Genomic DNA, 19,653 nt, shown 5'->3' on the forward strand with positions numbered 1-19,653 from the left:
ATCACCATTTTAGGAAAGACCCTAGTACATGGCTGTACCTCATTCGCCTCCTCATTCCCTCCAGAATCTTTCTTCTTTTCATTGCTCCCACCTGGATAGGGCAGGGCCCTCTCTCACCCAGCTTTCCAGCACCTCTATGTGTGTTGTTTTCCCCAGTGATCATGTTGTCTTCTGATCATAAGCTCCTTGAGATAGGTATTATCTTGCTTGCTTGTTTTTTTTTTTTTTTAAATCTCCAAAACACTATCTGATACATTAGAAGGATTTAATAAATCCTCTTTTCTTCCCCCGTCCCTCCCCTTTCTCTTTCTGTGCCTTTCACTCTCCCTTTCTCTCCTATCTAATCTGGTTTTCTCTGGTTCTCTCTCTTTGATGCTTGATAACTTATTGTAAGGTCGATGAGAAATATGTTAAGGAAAAGACGTATAAACTACACAGAAGTCTCACATTTTCTACTTCCATATAAATATTTTCTTCAAGAAAGAGGATTGATAAGCACCTGACATAAAATAGAACAAATGATATTTTATATTTTGACAAACAGGAAAAGAGTTATTATTGATAGAGGAGTTCCTGAATCAGCACACTCTGTACAGTGAAACTACCTATTGTTAGGGCAAAGAGCTGAATTAGTAAAAATAAAAACAGTAATAATACTAAAAAAAATGTGGCGTATAGTTGAAACCATTTAAATAAGTAAATAGTAGTAAGAAATGATGAAACTGAAAAATTCATAGAAATCTAGGATGACTTGTATGAACTGATGTAGAGTGACACCAGCAGAATCAGGAGAACAATTTAATTAAATATTTTTAGATTCACCTTTTCTCCTTTACATTTCCTTTCCCTTAATTAAGAAAGCCAAACAAAAACATAAACAAAACCCATTCCAAATGTATAATCAAGCAAAACAAATCCCCACATTCCCTTATCTAAAAAAAAAATTATTTCCTCATATGCATTCTGAAACATCTATCTGAAGGTGGGTAGTCTGTTTCATTCTAAGTTGTCTAGAATAGTGGATAGTCATTGCTATGACCTAAGTCTTTCAAGATTGATTACAATATTGTTGTTCAGTCATTTTAGTTGTGTCAGATTCTTTGTCAGTCTATTTGGGGTGGTTTGCCATTTCCTTCTCCAGCTCATTTTTACAGATCAGGACATTGAGGCAAACAGGGTTAAGTGACTTTTCCAGTATCACAGAGCTAGTAAGTGTCTGAAGCCAGTTTGAACTCAGAAATATGAATATGACTTCAGGCCCAGTGTTCCAACCTCTGAACCACTTAGTTGCCCCAAATAATGACTACATAACTATAAAGAAAAACAACAGTTAGCAGGTACTACCTGGGTAAAGATTCAGCAAAGAAGACTGAGAAGAAAAATTCAGGTAGGAAGAGAGAGCGGTATTGTGAAAACCCAGAGAGAAGAACATATTGGAGATAAGGGTTATTTGACATTGTAAAAAACTGCAGAGATTGAGAAAAGACTTGGCAGTTTGAAAGGTCATTGATTGGTAACTTTGGAAAGAGCAGTTCTAGTTAAATGATGAGGTCAGAAGCCAGATTTGAGAGAGTTAGGAAGAGAGTGAGAAGAAAGGAAGTGAAGTCACCAATTTTAGACAGCCTTCTCACAGAGTTTAGTCACCAAAGGGAGGAGAGAGAGGATGGATTAAGTGAGTGTTTTTTGAAAATGGGGGAGACATGTAGATAACAGGAAAACAGCTAGTAGGCAGGGAGATAGAAGATAAGTGAGAGAGTAGTGGTGATAGAGGGTACATTCATTAGAGTGAGACTACTTGTGCTTGTAGAGGCATTTGCCTTAGGAAGGAGAAGGGCCACCTCTTTGTGAGACTGCAGTGAATTTGAGAATAATTGAGAACAGGGTTGAAGAGGAAGCTGTTGTCAGTGGCCTCGGAGTTTTCAGCAAATAGGATTGGGGGGAGGGGAACTATTGAAGATTCAAAGAGGGATGTAAAGGTTTGTAAAAGGTTGCTGTGGTCAGTGAGATAGTTTAGGGAGGGTGTAAAGAGTTTGCTAAGGAGAGGGCCCATGTTAGATTTCAGTAATCAGTAGTGGGAAATGGACATAAGAAATTACATCAACAATAATTTTATACTATTTAATTGCTAGAAATCTATTGCCACAACAAGAAGACCAAAAGAGCCTAGAAATTGCTTAAGTTGTTAAATAAACTACTTATTTCCCAGGTGGAGAGAGATGGCCACCAAAGGCAGTTTGTATGTAGAATATTAAGGATGATGGGTGATTGTGATTATCATCATCTCAGAGCAAAGGGAAGCAGTGGAGGGTAAAGCCAGTTTAATGAAAATTTGACAAGAGACCCAGGTACTTAAATTTATCCCAAGAGCATTTAAAGTTGAAAATGAAAAGATGAAAAATAGAAGACAGAAAAGATACGTAAATATAGCAGAATAAACTTTTTTTTTTTTGGTGGGGTAGTGAGGACTAAGTGACTTGCCCAAGGTCACACAGCTAGTAAGTGTCAAGTGTCTGAGGTCGAATTTGAACTCAGGCACTTTATCCACTGCGCCACCTAGCCACCCCCCAGAATAAACCTTTTACAATGGACAGTGAAACCACCGTACGTCGACCCTAAACGTCATGTACCATATGTACTTATCAGAAACACAAATGAGAACAAAAATGGAAAAAGCAATCAGATTGCATCATGTCTGTAAAAGAAATACAGTTATAAAGGTACTGAGGTATTTGCAGGGTATCTAAAGGAGGTTAAAGATACCAAATTTATGGGAAAAAATCTCTGACCTTATACCTAGGGAAAAAAAAAGATTGAGAAAACATCAATAATTACTGATATATACTTACTTTCATATCAACGTACAGTCTCCATTCAGTTTTTCACTTATATATGCATTGGGGACATCCTATATGAGTGAATCAATCAAGAACTTTTTCAAGCAGTATTCAACAGTGGACTATACCTTTAACATTTCACAGATGAGGGGGCAGCTAGGTGGCGCAGTGGATAGAGCACTGGCCCTGGATTCAGGAGGACCTGAGTTCAAATCTGGCCTCAGACCCTTGACACTAGCTGTGTGACCCTGGGCAAGTCACTTAACCCCAATTGCCTCACCCCCCCCCAAAAAAAAAGTCATCAATAAAACTTATTTTTAAAAAAACCATTTCACAGATGATTGAAAAATGTAAATAATATAAGATTTCCATTGTGTTTCTTGTTCATTGTTGAAAAGGATGGTGTTTTGCTCTACTGAATTAAATGCTTTTTTTCATAATCAAACTTTTTTCGAAGACTTTTTCAACAAGTTGTCTCCTATCCATATGTAATCAAGAATAATTCATTATTTCTTGAAAGATATAACAACAAAAATAACCTTACCAAACAATCACCCAGTGTTCATAAACATTAGGTGAGGTAGAAAACAGCAAGCATATGATTGTTAAAGGTATTTATTGTGATAGGAAAATCAATGCAGAGTCTAAATTGATGAATGGTTTCTCTGTGGATGGTGAGGTCTTTTGGGTGTTCCTGTTTGTAGATGACATTGTGCTGTTTTTATCAAGCTCTGGAATATTGGAGAGAAGAGAACTACAATGACCTGAATTTTTGATTTGACTAATCACACAGAAATGACCAAACAGATGAAGAATGTCTGTTGCCTAAATTAAGACATGAATTGGATAAACTATAGAACTTGTCCGTTAGTGTGCATGTTTGGGACAGACAGGCAAATTGGTCCTGGAATTAAGCTGAGAATTAGGCTGATTGCCTACAGTAAATTGCAAAGCTCCTTTAATCATCCCAAACTTTGTATGAAAGAATGTTTTTTTTAATTTAAAAAATTTTTAAAAATTTAATAGTATTTTATTTCCCCCAATTATATATATATATATATACACACACATACATACACACATGTATATATATATATAGAGAGAGAGAGACAGACAGACAGCTTTACAAATCTTTATAAGATTTTGAGTCCCACATTTTTCTTCCTCCCTCCCCTCTTCCTAAAATGGAGAGTAATTTGATACAGATTGCATATATGCAATCTTGTAAGAGATATTTCCATATTAGTCACAGTTGTGAAATAAGAAATAGACCAAAAGGAAAAAAAAACATAAAAAAAATAAAGTGAAAATAATATGCTTCAATTTGCATTCTGAGTCCATCAATTCTTTATCTGGATGTGGATCGTATTTTCCATCATGAGTCCATTGTAGCTGTCTTGGATCATTCTGTTGCTTGAGAATAGCTAAGTTATTCATACTTGATCATCATACAATATTGCCATTACTGTGTATAATATTTTCCTGGTTCTGCTCATTTTACTTTGCATCAGTTCATGTAAGTCTTTCTAGTTTTTTCTGAAACCAGCCTCTTCATCATTTCTTATTGCACAATAGTATTCCATTGCAGTCATATACCATAGCCTGTTTTCCCATTCCCCAGTTGATGGGCATCCCCTCAATTTCAAATATTTTGCCACCACGAAAAAGGCTGCTCTAAATATTTTTGTACATGTGGATCCTTTCCCCTTTTATATGATCTCTTTGGGATACAGATCTGGTAGTGGTATCGCTGGGTCAAAGCGTATGCACAATTTTATAGCCCTTTGGGCGTAGTTCCAAATTGCTCTCCAGAATGGTTGGATCAGTTCAAAACTCTACCAGCGGTGCATTAGTATTCCAATTTTCCCACATCCTTTCCAACATTTATCATTTCCCTTTTTTGTCATATTAGCCAATGTGACAGGTATGAGACTTGTTTTTATTTGCATTTCTTTAATCAGTAGTGATTTAGAGCTCTTTATATGACTATAATTAGCTTTGATTTCTTCATCGCAAAACTCCCTATTCATATCCTTTGACTATTTGTCAATTGGGGAATGACTTGTCTTATAAATTTGACTTAGTTCTCTATTTATTTGAGAAATGAGGCTTTTTTCAGAGATGCTGTAAAGATTGTTTCCCAGTTTTCTGCTTTCCTTATAATCTTGGTTACTCTTTTTATTTTAATATAATCAAAATTTTCAATTTTATATCATATCATATAATCTTATAATGTCCTCTACCTCTTGTTTGGTCATGAATTCTTCCCTTAGATATCCATAGATCTGACAGATAGACTATTTCTTGCTCTTCTAATTTATTTATAGTATCAATCTGTATGTCTCAATCATATACTCATTTTGACCTTATCCTTGGTTTACAGTGTGAGATGTTGGTCTACACCTGGCTTGTGCCCTGTTTTTTAATTTTTCCAGCAGTTTCTGTCAAATAATGAGTTCTTATCCCAGAGGCTCAGGTTTTGGGATTTATCAAACACTAGGTTACTATGGTCATTTACTACTGTGTCATGTGTAAAGGCTTATCTTTTTTTTTTTTTTAGTGAGGCAATGGGGGTTAAGCGACTTGCCCAGGGTCACACAGCTAGTAAGTGTCAAGTGTCTGAGGCCAGATTTGAACTCAGGTACTCCTGAATCCAGGGCCAACGCTTTAACCACTGCACCATCTAGCTGCCCCAAGGCTTATCTTTTTAATATCAGCATTCTACTGGCATTGCTGTGTGTCAGTGAGACGTGGAATAATATAATAGTCACTTTAGATATTTTGCTTAACTAATATCTATATGGTATCTTTCCTTATCCTTCTTCCACCCCAGCTATGAATTCTCCTCTCTTAAAAATTTACTATTTACTTATTTATGTATATGTTTGCATTCTAATAGAATGTAAGCACCTTAAAGGGCAAGGACAGTTTAATTTTTGTCTTTGTATCCTCAGTGCCTGGCACGTAGTGTCGCGGAAAAAATTTTAAGTCCGACGGAAGAATGAAAATAACAAAGTTTCCAGGCTGAAGCAAATGGGTTTATTGAGAGAGGGCCAGTCCCTCAACAAAACCGGTCATCCAGGCTTTGGGCCTGAAAGACCCAGAAGTACAAACTACATAGGTTTATATACCCTGGGGGGGGGCATTATCTAAAATTAGGACATAGTCTTGAGTAATAACAAGGGATCAGCACTATGATATCAATAGGGTGGATCATTGTTAGGCCAGTATAAAGTGGCATGAACAGTAGGCCAGTGTAAAGCGGCGTGAACAGTATTACTGACCACCTACAGACCCTGTGACATTTCCTAGGGTGGATATCACAAGATCTACTACACTATGTCATAGGAAAATTGAAAAACATGGAAAAAGGACTTGACCTACTAACCTTATGCAATCTATATGAATCACAATTATTTTTTGTTAATATATTGAATATTATTTTAATTAAAGCACTTAAAACTATAGTAAATCTCTTATAACTAAAGGACGGGGAAAATCTCACTCACAATAGTAAATCCTTGTTAGTTAAGTGATTAAAATTTAAGATGAATATCACATACAGAGTAGTGAAAAAATACATGATGGGTTGAACAAGATGCAGCATACAACCAGAGAATGGCATTAGAAAGATGACAGCCTGGTCATATGGTAAGGTCATAGGATGACAGGTCACCAGCTAGTGTTCCTCTAGTATTTTCAGGATATCAAAAGAAAGCCAGGAAGGCCTCCAGTATATTGGAAGTGACCTTCATGGTGAACTTATGTGGAGACAAGGTTAAGAGTTGCACATAGTGGCATGGATGGGTTGCTATCTACATTGAGGGAACTCTGAAATTGATAAGATTTCTTTATTTGAGATATAAAAATTCACTGATGTGGAACAGTTCTCACCCCATTCCTGAATGATTCCTGACAAGTGGATATTATTTTTTTTTGTAACTCACTAGTGTGTCTGGTAAAAGTTTAAAGAAATATGGACATTTGGATGGAATGAAAATTTTTAAATGATTGGTGGATTTTCAATTATTTATGGTGGCAATTTATATTATTCTTATTTAGAATCAGCAATAGCTACAATAAACAAATTCCTCTCTTAGTATTAAATTGAGTTCATTTTTAAATAGGACCTGCAATTTTATAGGTGTAGAGAACTTTTGTTTAAGGAAACCCCTCACAGTGCAGACTAGCTCTTTGAGAAAGTGTTAGCACTTTAATTTTTAGAAAATTGCCTGAACCACTGGAAGTGTTAGTCACTTGCCCCAAAGTTGTGTGACCATTATGTGTAAGAGATGAGATTTGAAAAGTTATTTATTGGAAATTTACTTAATCATTTACTAGTCACTATGCCTTTTGTTTTTGTTTTTGTTAGTTTGTTTTTTCTTTTTAGTGAGGCAATTGGGGTTAAATGACTTGCCCAGGGTCACACAGCTAGTAAGTGTTAAGTGTCTGAGGCCAGATTTGAACTCAGGTACTTCTGACTCCAGGGCTGGTGCTCTATCCACTGCACCACCTAGCTGCCCCCACTATGCCTTTTGTATTTGCTGATTGTATTATACTATAGAACAGTGATTCTCAAGTTTTTTTCCTGAAGTGTCATACTATGTATGGGAGACTCATATATTTGCACTAGTGTGCAACAATACCCTTTGAGAACCAGTACCGTAAACCATATAAAAGTATTTGTTCATGGGTTTTGCTTTTTGACTCTCAGTTATTACAAGGGCAAGATGATTAATTATAAAAAATAAGACTGTAGTGGAATTTTTGGTTTTTGCCTGGATTCACTTTAGAAGGCCAGTTGATTCCTTGCATCATACAAATAGGCTGACATATTGTTTGCCATGTTAGCCTGTATGATATCTTATATAATACAACTTTGAATGACATAGAACCATGCTGGGGTAAAAGGAGATACTTTATCCACTTCCCATATGGTCATTTTAATAAAATGGTTTTTTTATTTGTGTTTCTGTCAAAACAAATTGAATTCATAGGTGGACCAGACTTTCTCAGTGGTAAGGTCAACAGGAATGGAAGAGTCATATAAACCTATGCTAAGTCTATATAAATCAATAGAATATTATAGGAGGTTAATATTAGTAAGAAAATTTCATGGCTAAACTGTGGGTTAGGAAATGGTGATGGTTTTACTACTCGTGTCATCAGTGTATTCCCATAAAGTATAGAAATTATCCCATAAACAGAATTATGTATTTAAAATGTCTTTTAATATTTACTTATTAAACTCTTTAAAGACTAAGATGGTTTCACAGTCTACCTAAAGAATACTAGACTTCAGTTGTTACAATATTATTAAGCCTTTTACTTAAAAGATGCTTTAAAATTTCTTTTTATTAAACACTGAATGGCTATAGAAGATTTAAAAGGTATAAAAAAGCCTTTAATTTTTGCAAGGCATTTCTATTAAAATGTTTCTTTTTCTGTTATTTTCTTGAAATATTTGAAAGTTAATACTTACTAGAGATTTGTTAAGTGGGAATTAGAATAATAAAAATTTACTTGTATTTATTTTAAAGATTTATTTAAATAATATAAAGAAAAATGACCACACCTATCTAGGAAAATGAAAATTCAGTTCTGTCTAAGGCAAACATTTTTAATATATTAATAGGGATTTTTTTTTTTGGTCATTGAAAATCTTAGTCATGATTGAAAAAAATGCTTTTAAACTAAAATGTACCTTAATTGTTAAAAGAAAAGTCTTCAGTTTTTATATATTTTCCCATCTGTTGGTTGGTTGCTTAGAACAATATTCCCTGCCATCTTCATTGTGCTTCATGTTTAGCACATAATGGCATGTTTAGCACACTTTGTAAAGCTGAATTAAATCCATCCTTTCCGTGGTGCTATGTTAGGATTTTTTCTGTAACCCAGCTGCCATTTACCTGAAGAACATGGTGACGCAGTACTGGCCAGATCGAGAACCCCCACCTGGAGAAGCAATATTTCCATTCAACATTCATGAAAATGATCGCCAGCAGATTCGAGATAACATTGTGGAAGGAATAATTCGGTCTCCAGATTTAGTGAGGTACATTATACTATTTATTTATATATCAATAAGAGGCATAAAATATTTGGTTTTTATAGGGGAAAGAGCCAGTTATAAAGATTATGATTTTTGGTTTTCAAAAGGAACAATGCAATGAATATGAACTCATTCTTTCTTTATTAATTGCTTTCTTATATCAGGTAATCCTCTATCTTTGTGTTTATTGTATCTTATTTATCTTTTTTTCTCATTAAGAGAGTTAAGACGAAAGGCCTTCTTGATTAAATGAAATTGTGGGAACTCCAAATATGTATAATTTATTTTGCTTTAGTTGATCTCATTTACCTTTGTACCATTCTATTTTTACCTTACTTTTTTCTTTTATCTTCTCCATTACAGGGAAATTTATTCCTAAGGCACTCTACCTGTCATCTAACCCATATATATGTGTGTGTGTTTGTGTGTGTGTGTGTGTGTGTATTTTTATATATGTGTGTATATATTATATATATCCTTCATTTGTTATGAGTTCAATTTCCATTCCTTTGGATGGATAATTCAGTAATATGTAAGACTAGGTTTCTCTTGGAGAAGTAAGAATACCAAGGGAATTAGGGATAGTTAAACAGCCAGTGAATATTTTTTCACTGCCAGTTATATGCCAGGTACTGTGCCAAGTGCTGGGGACACAAATGATAAAAAACAAAGAAATACCTGTTTGTAATCTAATATGGGAAGACATGCAAAATAAAGCTGAAAAATGAGAGGGGGGAGAAGGACCAGGCCTGGGGACATGGTGAAAAATTCCAAAAGGAGTACAACTGGGTGGGAAATGATATATTTGAGGGCGTGTCTGTCCTGCCTTCTCTCCTTAAATGGAGTTTATGACTCTACCCTCCAGATTGCAGAGGGTACTAATGAGTCTGATTGGACCTTATAAGATGTTGAGATTTCCAATTTTTTGCTGGGAGTAGAATGGAGAAGACAAAGAAATCAGAGATAGTATCATACAAAAACTGTTGTAAACTCTCTAGAACTAAGACTTTACCTTAATCCTGAGTGTTACTTCTAGGTACAAAACATTGCCTTCTGTTGTAAATGAAGTATAATTAGAGAAAAGGAACAAAGGAAGAAATAAGAATAGGATAATAGAAAGGAGGATAGGAAGGAGAGAAAAACTTTATAAATTAGGTAGTGGTAGACTGCTGCCTTAAGTGCCATGAATTCTTTACCTTTATTGTAGTATAGAGTCCATGGTCTCATACATCTCATACACCCAACCTTCAACATGGTGGGAAGAAGAGGAAAGTGATATGACTTTAGTGTGTGTGTGTGTGTGTGTGTGTGTGTGTGTGTGTGTGTGTGTATACACACACACACACACACACATATATATGTATACTGGCAGCATGGAGAAAGTAATAGCCGTAATAAAAAAATCTGAACATAAATCAATAAATGTAACTGATTTGATGAGAGATAGGATGGGAATAAGTGAGTAGATACTATAATGTTGTTTGGGGGGAGGGTTGCCTTTGCCACTTAAGTAGGAGTTTAGTTCTTTTATATCATTGATCTGTTACCCCCTCAAACTTTTCTGTTTTTGTTGTTGTTGGGTTGTTTCAGTTATGTCTAACTCTGACTCTTTATGTCCCCATTTGGGGTTTTCTTGGCAAGAATACTGGAGTGGTTTGCCATTTTCTTCTCCAGCTTATTTTATAAATGAGGAAACTGAGGCAAACAGGTTTAAGTGATTTACTCACTTAAACAGCTAGATTTAAACTCAGGAAGATGAGTCTTGCCTCTAGGCCTGGTACTCTTTCCAGTGTGCCCCCAACTGCCTCTTGAAAAAATATATTTTAATCCATTTCCAGAATAGCATAATTTTCAGATGGAAGGGACCTTAGTATGTACCTCCCTCCCTCAGCGTTCTAATTTTACAGATGAGGAGGAAACTGTGACCCAAAAAGGTTAAGCTACCTACATGAGGTCACATAAGCAAAAAGTAAGACTTGGGATTCAAATCCTGGTCTCCAACTCCAAATCCCGTGATTTTTGCCCCCCCTAATAATACCATATTCCCCTTTCAAGGCAGTTAGATGGTATAATGTGGATAGAATGCTAGAGTTAGAAAGACTGAGCTTGAATTGCATCTCTGATACTTATTAGTTTTATGACCTCAGGCAAGTTGCTAAACCTCTTAGCCTTAGTTTCCCCATCTGTAACATGGGGATAATAATAGCACCTGCCTCACAGATAAATGAGTTACGTAATGTTAGCTATTATTAATTTTGAAGAATATTTTAGAAACATTCCTAGAGTTGGTGACACTAAGGGATATATAATCAAGCTACTAGCTACTCTCAGCCACTATTTTATATAAGTATGCCTTTCTTTCAAAGGTAAGCATCTAAGATATATTTGATCAATACTGATTACTTATAGAGGAGAAATCTTTTTTTCACCCCATTACTCCTTTTATACTGCCCCTCACATTTTTCTCCTCAAGAAAAAAAGAAAATGATTATTGACTTTTTCATTTCAATTTTAGATAATTATAAAGTTGTTTATAGTTTTATTTGAGTGAGCTGCCTTATCTATTCCCTTACTCTCAGACCTTTTAAGACTTGCCTTTTTCTTCTACTTCTTTAGGAATTGCCAAAATACTTATTTTCCATATTTGAGCCAAAAAAACTTGTAACTTTCTTGCTACAACTTTTCAGGGTGCAACATAATAGAGCATTCCTGTGTGTATTACCTAAGTAGGACAGGTCTATTGTTTCTCGGTGATAAGAAGTCCTAACATATGTTGATTTTTGTTATTTGAACTATTTCTTAGACTTCCCTTAGTCTAGATTTGTTCAGATCAAACTGCTCTATTCATTGAGTTTCTTTGATCTTTCTAATCATATCATGTTATACTTAGGTACACAAATAGTGGGAAAATGACCTACCGTTGCTTAGGTGGTATTTTATTATTACTCCATGTAGTAGCTAATATTATTTGTTAGAATTTTTATGCGTTAATGCATTGTCAAATTCATAGGACGGAGAGATAGTGTAAAATGTTTTTTCCTTGGAAACTACTTCCTATATATGGTGCTCATTTTCAGGAAGTCATGTTATTGAGGCTGTCTTAAAGTATTCCTGTTTTTACTGCAGATTTACACCTTAGAAAATGAGTATGTGGGAACTTGGATGCTGTCTTTTTGGTAAAACAATAGACATATCTGAAATATGACAAATATAACTAAATATATGGTGGTGTATTTTTTATGGTTGTTTTTGTTATTTTACCTCCTAGGGTCCAATTAACAATGTGTCTCCGTGCCATCATTAAGCATGATTTTCCTGGTCACTGGACTGCGGTGGTAGACAAGATAGGCTATTACTTACAATCTCAAAGCAGTGGGAGCTGGCTTGGCAGCTTATTATGTCTATATCAGCTTGTGAAGACATATGAGTAAGTGAAGATTTCTCACTAGAAGATTACAGGGGTATGTTCAATTGATGTTTAAAGAATATTGAATAAGGGTGATTAGCAAGTTGGGTTTTATCATTTGTCTCTTAGATAAGTTCATTCCTTTGTAAATGAACCATTCTAATTTTTTTAGATGCAAAATAAAATAAAAAGACATTTTCTATCTAGTCAGGATGGATAACATTTTTTCCTTGAGGCTTTTTATAAGAATAGAGGAAAAAAAAGAATAGAGGGGGATAGAGATAGAGATTAGATTTATGATTTCATTAGTATGCACAACTTCCATTTGAGAAAATTCTGAGGGAATGTCTGGACTCTAAAGCACTAAGTTTAAATGACTGAATGCTTTTAATGACGTTTTACTTAAAATATTCTTACTTTCAACAACAATAACAACTACTACAACAACAATAGCTAGCATTTATATGGTGCTTTAAGGTTGGCAAAGCACTTTACAAACATCTCATTTTATCCTCATAATAATTCTGTAAAAGAGGTATTATTATTATCCCCATTTTACAGATGAGGAACTTGAGGCAGACAGAGAGTAAGTGATTTGCCTAGTGTCACATAGCTAATAAAGAGTCTGAGGTAGAGTTTGAACTCAGGTATTTCCTGACTCTAGGTCCAGTTGTCTTATTTACCTAGCACCTCAAGAATCAAGGAGAGAAAAGAATAAGACTTTTGAGTATCAACTGAATTATCTTTACAAAAAAGGAAAGGTTGTTATGAACAATTCATGTTGATGTTCTTAGAAAATATGTAGAGATGTTAGGGCATTATTTTTCTCTTTTCCTTTTATTTAATAAAAGCATTATACTTATCTTAGATTCTGTTTAAAATTTCTGGCATTTTTCATTCCTTTTTGTATTCATGTAGATACAAGAAATCAGAAGAAAGAGAACCTCTTATAGCAGCAATGCAAGTATTTTTGCCTCGAATTCAACAGCAAATTATCCAACTTCTTCCTGACCCATCCCATTACTCTGTACTACTTCAGAAGCAGATTTTGAAAATTTTCTATGCACTTGTTCAGGTAGGGCTCTAATTCACAAGATTAAATTCAAGTGTTTATTAAGTGCTTACCTTGACTTTGTACTAATTATTAAGCCCTAATGTTTACAAAGCACTCTGCTAGCCTTTGCGGAAAATGCAAAATTTAGAAACTTACAGTCTATTGGGGATAGAATACGCTGATAAATCTAATGATTAATAGAGTATTGATACCCAGGATGAGATTACCTAGTTGAATTCAAGTCACTTGGCCCAGGCATCCTGCATGCATGGATATATATTTTTTTGTAAATAGTATTTTATTTTTTCCAATCACATGTAAAGATAGTTTTTAGCATTCATTTTAATAATTTTTTTGAGTTCCAAATTTTCACCTCTCCTGCTTACTCAAGATGGTAAGCAATCTGATATTAGGTTATACATGTTCAATAATGTTAAATATATTTTCACATTAGTCATGTCTGAAAGAAGAAACAGAACAAAAGGAAAAAAAAACATGAAAAAACAAAAACCAGTGAAAATAGTGTGCTTCAATCTGCATTCAGACTCCATGGTTCTTTCTCTGGATGTGGATAGCATTTTTGATAGAGTCTTTTAGAATTGTCTTGGATTATTGTTTTGCTGAGAAGAGCTAAGGCTATTGGTTGATTGTTACACATTGTTGCTGTTACTGTGTATGATGTTTTGGTTGTGCTCACTTTACTCAACATCAGTTCATGTAAGACTTTCCAGGTTTTTCTGAAATCTGCCTGTTTATCATTTCTTACAGCACAGTAGTATTCCTATATCCATATACCACAGCTTGTTCAGCCCTTCCTCAATTGATGTATATCCCCTCAATTTCCAATTCTTTGCCACCACAAAAAGAGCTCCTTTAAGTATTTTTGTACTTGTGGGTCCTTTTCCCTTTTTTATGATCTCTTTGGGATACAGACCTAGTAGTCGTATTGCTGGATCAAAGGGTATGCATAGTTTTATAGTCCTTTAGGCATAGTTTCAAATTGCTCTCCAGAATGGTTGGATCAGTTCACAACTCCTCCAACAGTGAATTAGTATTCCAATTTCCCCACATCTTCAAAATTTAACATTTTCCTTTTTTGTCATATTAGCCAATGTGATAGGTGAGATAGTACCTCAGAGTTGTTTTAATCTGCATTTTTCTAATCAATAGTGTTTAAGAGCATTTTTATCATATGACTATAGATAGCTCTAATTTCTTTCTCTGAAAACTGCCTGATCATATCCTTTGACCATTGGGGAATGACTTGTATTCTTATAAATTCAAATCAGTTCACTATATATTTGAGAAATGAGGCCTTCATCTGAAACACTTGCTGTACAAATGGTTTCCCATTTTCTGTTTTCTTTTGAATCTTAGTTGCTCTTCGTTTTGTTTGTGCAAAATCTTTTCATTTAATGTAATCCATTTTGTATTTCATAATGTTCTCTATCTCTTGTTTGGTCATAATTCTTCTCTTCTCCATAGATCTGACAGGCAAACTATTCCTTGCTCTCCTAATTTTCTTATGGTTTCTACCTTTATGTCTAAATCATGTACCCATTTTGACCGTATCTTAGTATCTGCTGTGAAATGTTGGTCTATGCCTAGATTCTGCCATAATATTTTCTAGTTTTCCCAGTGGTTTTTGTCAGATAGTGAGTTCTTAACCCAGAAGCTAGAGTGTTTGGGTTTTTATTATAGTGTCTTGTTTACCTAATTTATTCCACTGATCCAACACTCTGTTTCTTAACCAGTACCAAAAAGTTTTGATGATTGCTGCTTTATAATATATTTTTAGATCTGGTATGGATAGACCACTTTCCTTTGCATTTTTTTCATGAATTCCCTTGATATCCTTGACCTTTGGTTCTTTCAGATGAATTTTGTTATGATTTTTTTTCTAGCTGTATTAATTTTTTGGGGCAAATTTGATTGGTATGGCACTGAATAAGTAAATTAATTTAGGTAGAATTGTCATTTTAATTTTATTGGCTTGGCCTGCCAATGAGTGATTGATATTTTTCCAGTTGTTTAGATCTATCTTTATTTTTATGAAAAGTATTTTGTAAATGTGTTGGTAGTTTCTGACTTTCTCTTGACAGACTCCCAAATATTTTATATTTTCTAGAGTTATTTCAAAAGGAATTTTTATTTCTATCTCTTGTTCCTGGACTTTGTTGGTAATATATAGAAATGTTGATGATTTATGTGGGTTTATTTTATAGCTGCAACTTTGCTAAAGTTGTTTATTATTTCAAGTATTTCAATTTTAGTTGATTTTCTAGGACTCTAATCATATCATCTGCAAAGAGTAATTGTTTTATTTCCTTATTTCCTATTCTAGTTCCTTCAATTTCTTTTTCTTCTTTTATCGCTAAAGCTAACATTTATAGTACAGTATTAAATAATAGCTGTAATAATGAATATCCTTGTTTCACCCCTGATTTTATTGGGAAGGCTTATCCACATTACAAATAATGCTTGTTAATGGTTTTAGGTGGACACTACTTAACATTTTAAGAAAAGCTCCATTTATTCTTGTGCTCTCTAGTGTTTTAAATAAGAATGGGTGCTGTATTTTGTCAAAAGCCTTTTCAGCATCTATTGGGATTATTATACAATTTCTGTTGGTTTCGTTAGATATGGTGAATTAAACTGGTAGTTTTCCTAATATTGAGCCAGCTGTGCTGGTTCTCACCTAAATATAGTATATTATCTTGGTGATAATTTGCTGTATTCTTTTTGCTAATATTTCATTAAAAATTTTTGCATCGAGGCAGCTAGGTGGTGCAGTGGATAGAGCACTGGCCCTGTATTTAGGAGGACCTGAGTTCAAATCTGGCCTCAGACACTTTACACTTACTAGCTGTGTGACCCTAGGCAAGTCACTTAACCCCAATTGCCTCACCAAAAAAAAAAAAAATTTGCATCAATCTTAATTAGGGAAATTGGTCTATATCTCTGTGTTGGCTTTTCCTGGTTTATATTAGAACCATATTTGTGTCATAAAAGGAATTTGGTAGGATTCCTTTGCGAACTATTTTTCCAAATAGTTTATATAGTATTAGAATTAATTGTTCTTTAAATGTTTGGTAGAACCTACAAAGAAAGAACTGATATTGATTAAACACAGACTGAAGCGTGCTATTTTTCACTTTCTTTTATTTTTTTTTCCTTTATTCAAGTTTTCTTATACAAAATTACTAATATGGAAATGTTTTACATAATTGTACATGTATCATCTATATTTGATTGTTGACCACTTCAGGAAGAGAGTGGAGGAAGGGAAGGAGGGATAAAATTTGGAACTCAAAACTTTAAACAAAGGAATATTTACCGAGAAAAAAGCATTTAAAAATGTTTGGTAGAATTCAGTTGTAAATCCATCTGACCCTGGAAATTTTTTACCTAGGGAGTTCATTGATGGCTTGTTCAGTTTCCTTTTCTAAAATGGAATTAAGTATTTTATTTCCTCTTCTGTTAATCTGGACAAATTATATTTTTGTAACTATTCATCTATTTCACTTAGAGTATCAGATTGATTGGCATGTAGTTGAGCAAAAGAGCTTCTGATCGTTGCTTTAATTTCCTCTTCATTGGTGTTGAATTCACCCTTTTAATTTTTGGGGGGGTGGGGCAATGAGGGTTAAGTGACTTGCCCAGGGTCACACAGCTAGTATGTGTCAAGTGTCTGAGGCCAGATTTGAACTCAGATCCTCCTAAATCCAGGGCCAGTGCTTTATCCACTGTGCCACCTAGCTGTCCCCATACCCTTTTCATTTTTGATACTGGTAATTTGATTTTCTTCTTTTTTAAAATCAAATTAACCAAAGATTTATTTTTTTTTCATAAAAACCCAGCTCTTAATTTTATTTATTAGTTCAATAGTTTTCTTGCTTTCAATTTTATTAATCTCTTCTTTGAGCTTCAGCATTTCTAATTTGGTATTTAAATTGGAGATTTAAAATTTGTTCTTTTTTCTAGCCTTTTTTAGTTGCATGCCCAATTATTTGATCTGCTCTTTCTCTGGGGATTTTTGTTTGTTTGTTTATTTGTTTGTTTGTTTGTTTTTGATGTAAGCATTTATAGAGAAAATTTCCCTTAAGTACTATTTTGGCTGCATCCCATAAAGTTTGGTGTGTTGTCTCGTTATTGTCATTCTCTTTGACAAAATTATTGATTGTTTCTATGATTTGTTGTTTCCAATTGATTTTTTTGGGGGTGGGGCAATGAAGGTTAAGTGACTTGCCCAGGATCACACAGCAAGGAAGTCAAGTGTCTGAGGCCAGATTTGAACTCAGGTTCTCCTGAATCCAGGGCCGGTGCTTTTTTCACTGTGCCACCTAGCTGCCCCCCCCCCCATTAATTTTTCATCTATCTTTTCATGGCCCTTTATTAAATGTACTTTTTATTGCATCATGATCTGAAGAGGGTACAGTTAAAATTTTTTCCTTTCTGCATTTGATTGTGAGGTTTTTATGTTCTAATACATGATCATGTGTAGGTTCCATGTACCACTGAGGACTTTTCTCCATAGGCCTATCATATCTAACTTTTCTAAAATTCTTTTTCATCTCTTTAACTGCTTTCTTGTTTATTTTGTGGTTAGATTTATCTAGTTCTGAGAGTGGGAGGATGAGGTCCCCTACTAGTATAGTTTTACTGTCTATTTCCTCCTATAACTTATTTAACTTCTTTAGATATTTGGATGCTATACCATTTGGTACATATATGTTTAGTATTGCTATTACTTCATTGACTATCGTTCTTTTTGGCAAGAAATAATTTCCTTCCTTGTCTCTTTTAATTAGATTTATTTTTTGCTTTTCTTTGTCTGAGATCATGATTGCTACCTTGCTTTTTTTTCTTTTTCTTTTACTTCAGCTGAAGCAAAATATATTCTGTTCCAGCCTTTTGCCTTTATTCTGTGTGTCTCTGCTTCAGATTCTGTTTCTTGTAAACACCATATTATAGGATTCTGGTTTTAATCTACTTTGCTATCTGCTTCTGTATCATGGGAGAGTTCATCCCATTTACACTCAGTTAAAATTACTGTGTATTTCTCTCCATACTATTTTCCCCCTCTTTATACTTTTCTTTCTCTCTTTTCCCCCTGTCCCTCCTCATCAGTATTTTACTTCTGACCACCACCTCCCTCAAACCGCCCTTCCTTCTATCAGGTGACCCCCCCCCCCCCACCTTCTTCCCTTTTCTTTTCTCCTTCCCCTCCAACTAGGGTAAGATAGATTTTTATACCCAACTGAGTATGTATGTTATTCCCTGTTTCAGCGAAATCCAATGAGAGTAAGGTTCAGACAATGGTCACTCCTTTCTTTTCCTCTAATGTAAGAGGTCTTTCATGCCTTGTCATGTGATATAATTTACCCTAGTCTACCTGACTTTTTTGTTCTCCTAGTACAATCCTTTTTTCCCCACCTCAGTTTTTTTTATATCATCTCATTGAAGTCAACTTATGCTCACACTGCCTTGTCTATGTGTACTTCTTCTAACTGCCCTAAAAGAGATTTAGTTCTTTTTAAAAAAAATCTTAAATGTATTTTATTTTTTTCCTAGTTACACATAAAGATAGTTTCCAGCATCTGTTTTTTTGGAGTTTTTTTGTGGGTCAGTGAGTGTTAAGTGACTTGCCCAGGGTCACACAGCTAGTAAGTGTCAAGTGTCTGAGGCCAGATTTGAACTCAGGTCCTCCTGAATCCAGGGCTGGTGCTTTATCCACTGTGCCACCTAGCTGCCCCCACCAACATTTGTTGTTGTTGTTGTTTTTTAAAGTGAGGCAATTGGGGTTAAGTGACTTGCCCAGGGTCACACAGCTAGCTAGTAAGTGTTAAGTGTCTGAGGCCAGATTTGAACTCAGGTACTCCTGACTTCAGGGATGGTGCTCTATCTACTGCGCCACCTAGCTGCCCCCAACATTTGTTTTTATAAGATTTTAAGTTCCAGATTTTTCTCTCTCCCTTTCCTCCCTGCTGCACAAGACAGGAACCAATCTGATATAGGTTATGTATGTGCAATCATGTTAAACATATTTCCACATTACTCATGTTGTGAAAGAAGAATCAGAAAAAAGGGGAAAAACCACAAGCAGGAAAAAACAAACAAAAAAACAACAATTGAATTGAAAATTGTATGCTTCAGTCTGCATTCAGACTTCATAGTTCTTTTTTCGGATGTGGAGAGAATTTTCCATCATTAGTCTTTTGGAATTGTTTTGGATCCTTGTATTGTTGAGAAGAGCTAAGTTTATCACAGCTGATCATCACACAATGTTGCTGTTACTGTGTACAAT

At 34.7% G+C, this 19,653-nt stretch overlaps 1 protein-coding gene across 2 annotated transcripts in view; it reads left to right on the top strand.

The window, feature by feature from the left end:
• IPO8 (importin 8) overlaps positions 1-19,653 on the top strand; it is a 164,565-nt gene that overhangs the window by 33,018 nt on the left and 111,894 nt on the right. Inside the window, exons 3-5 of one of the 2 annotated variants that reach the window (XM_043968290.1) lie at positions 8,733-8,889; positions 12,155-12,313; positions 13,211-13,367. In XM_043968290.1, coding sequence (XP_043824225.1) covers positions 8,733-8,889; positions 12,155-12,313; positions 13,211-13,367 — 473 coding nt within the window. Of the gene's footprint in view, positions 1-8,713; positions 8,890-12,154; positions 12,314-13,210; positions 13,368-19,653 lie in introns of both variants that reach the window. The other variant, XM_043968291.1, reaches the window with a different exon arrangement.

Source organism: Dromiciops gliroides, chromosome 5 (genome assembly GCF_019393635.1).
Source record: "Dromiciops gliroides isolate mDroGli1 chromosome 5, mDroGli1.pri, whole genome shotgun sequence".
NCBI lineage: Eukaryota > Metazoa > Chordata > Mammalia > Microbiotheria > Microbiotheriidae > Dromiciops > Dromiciops gliroides.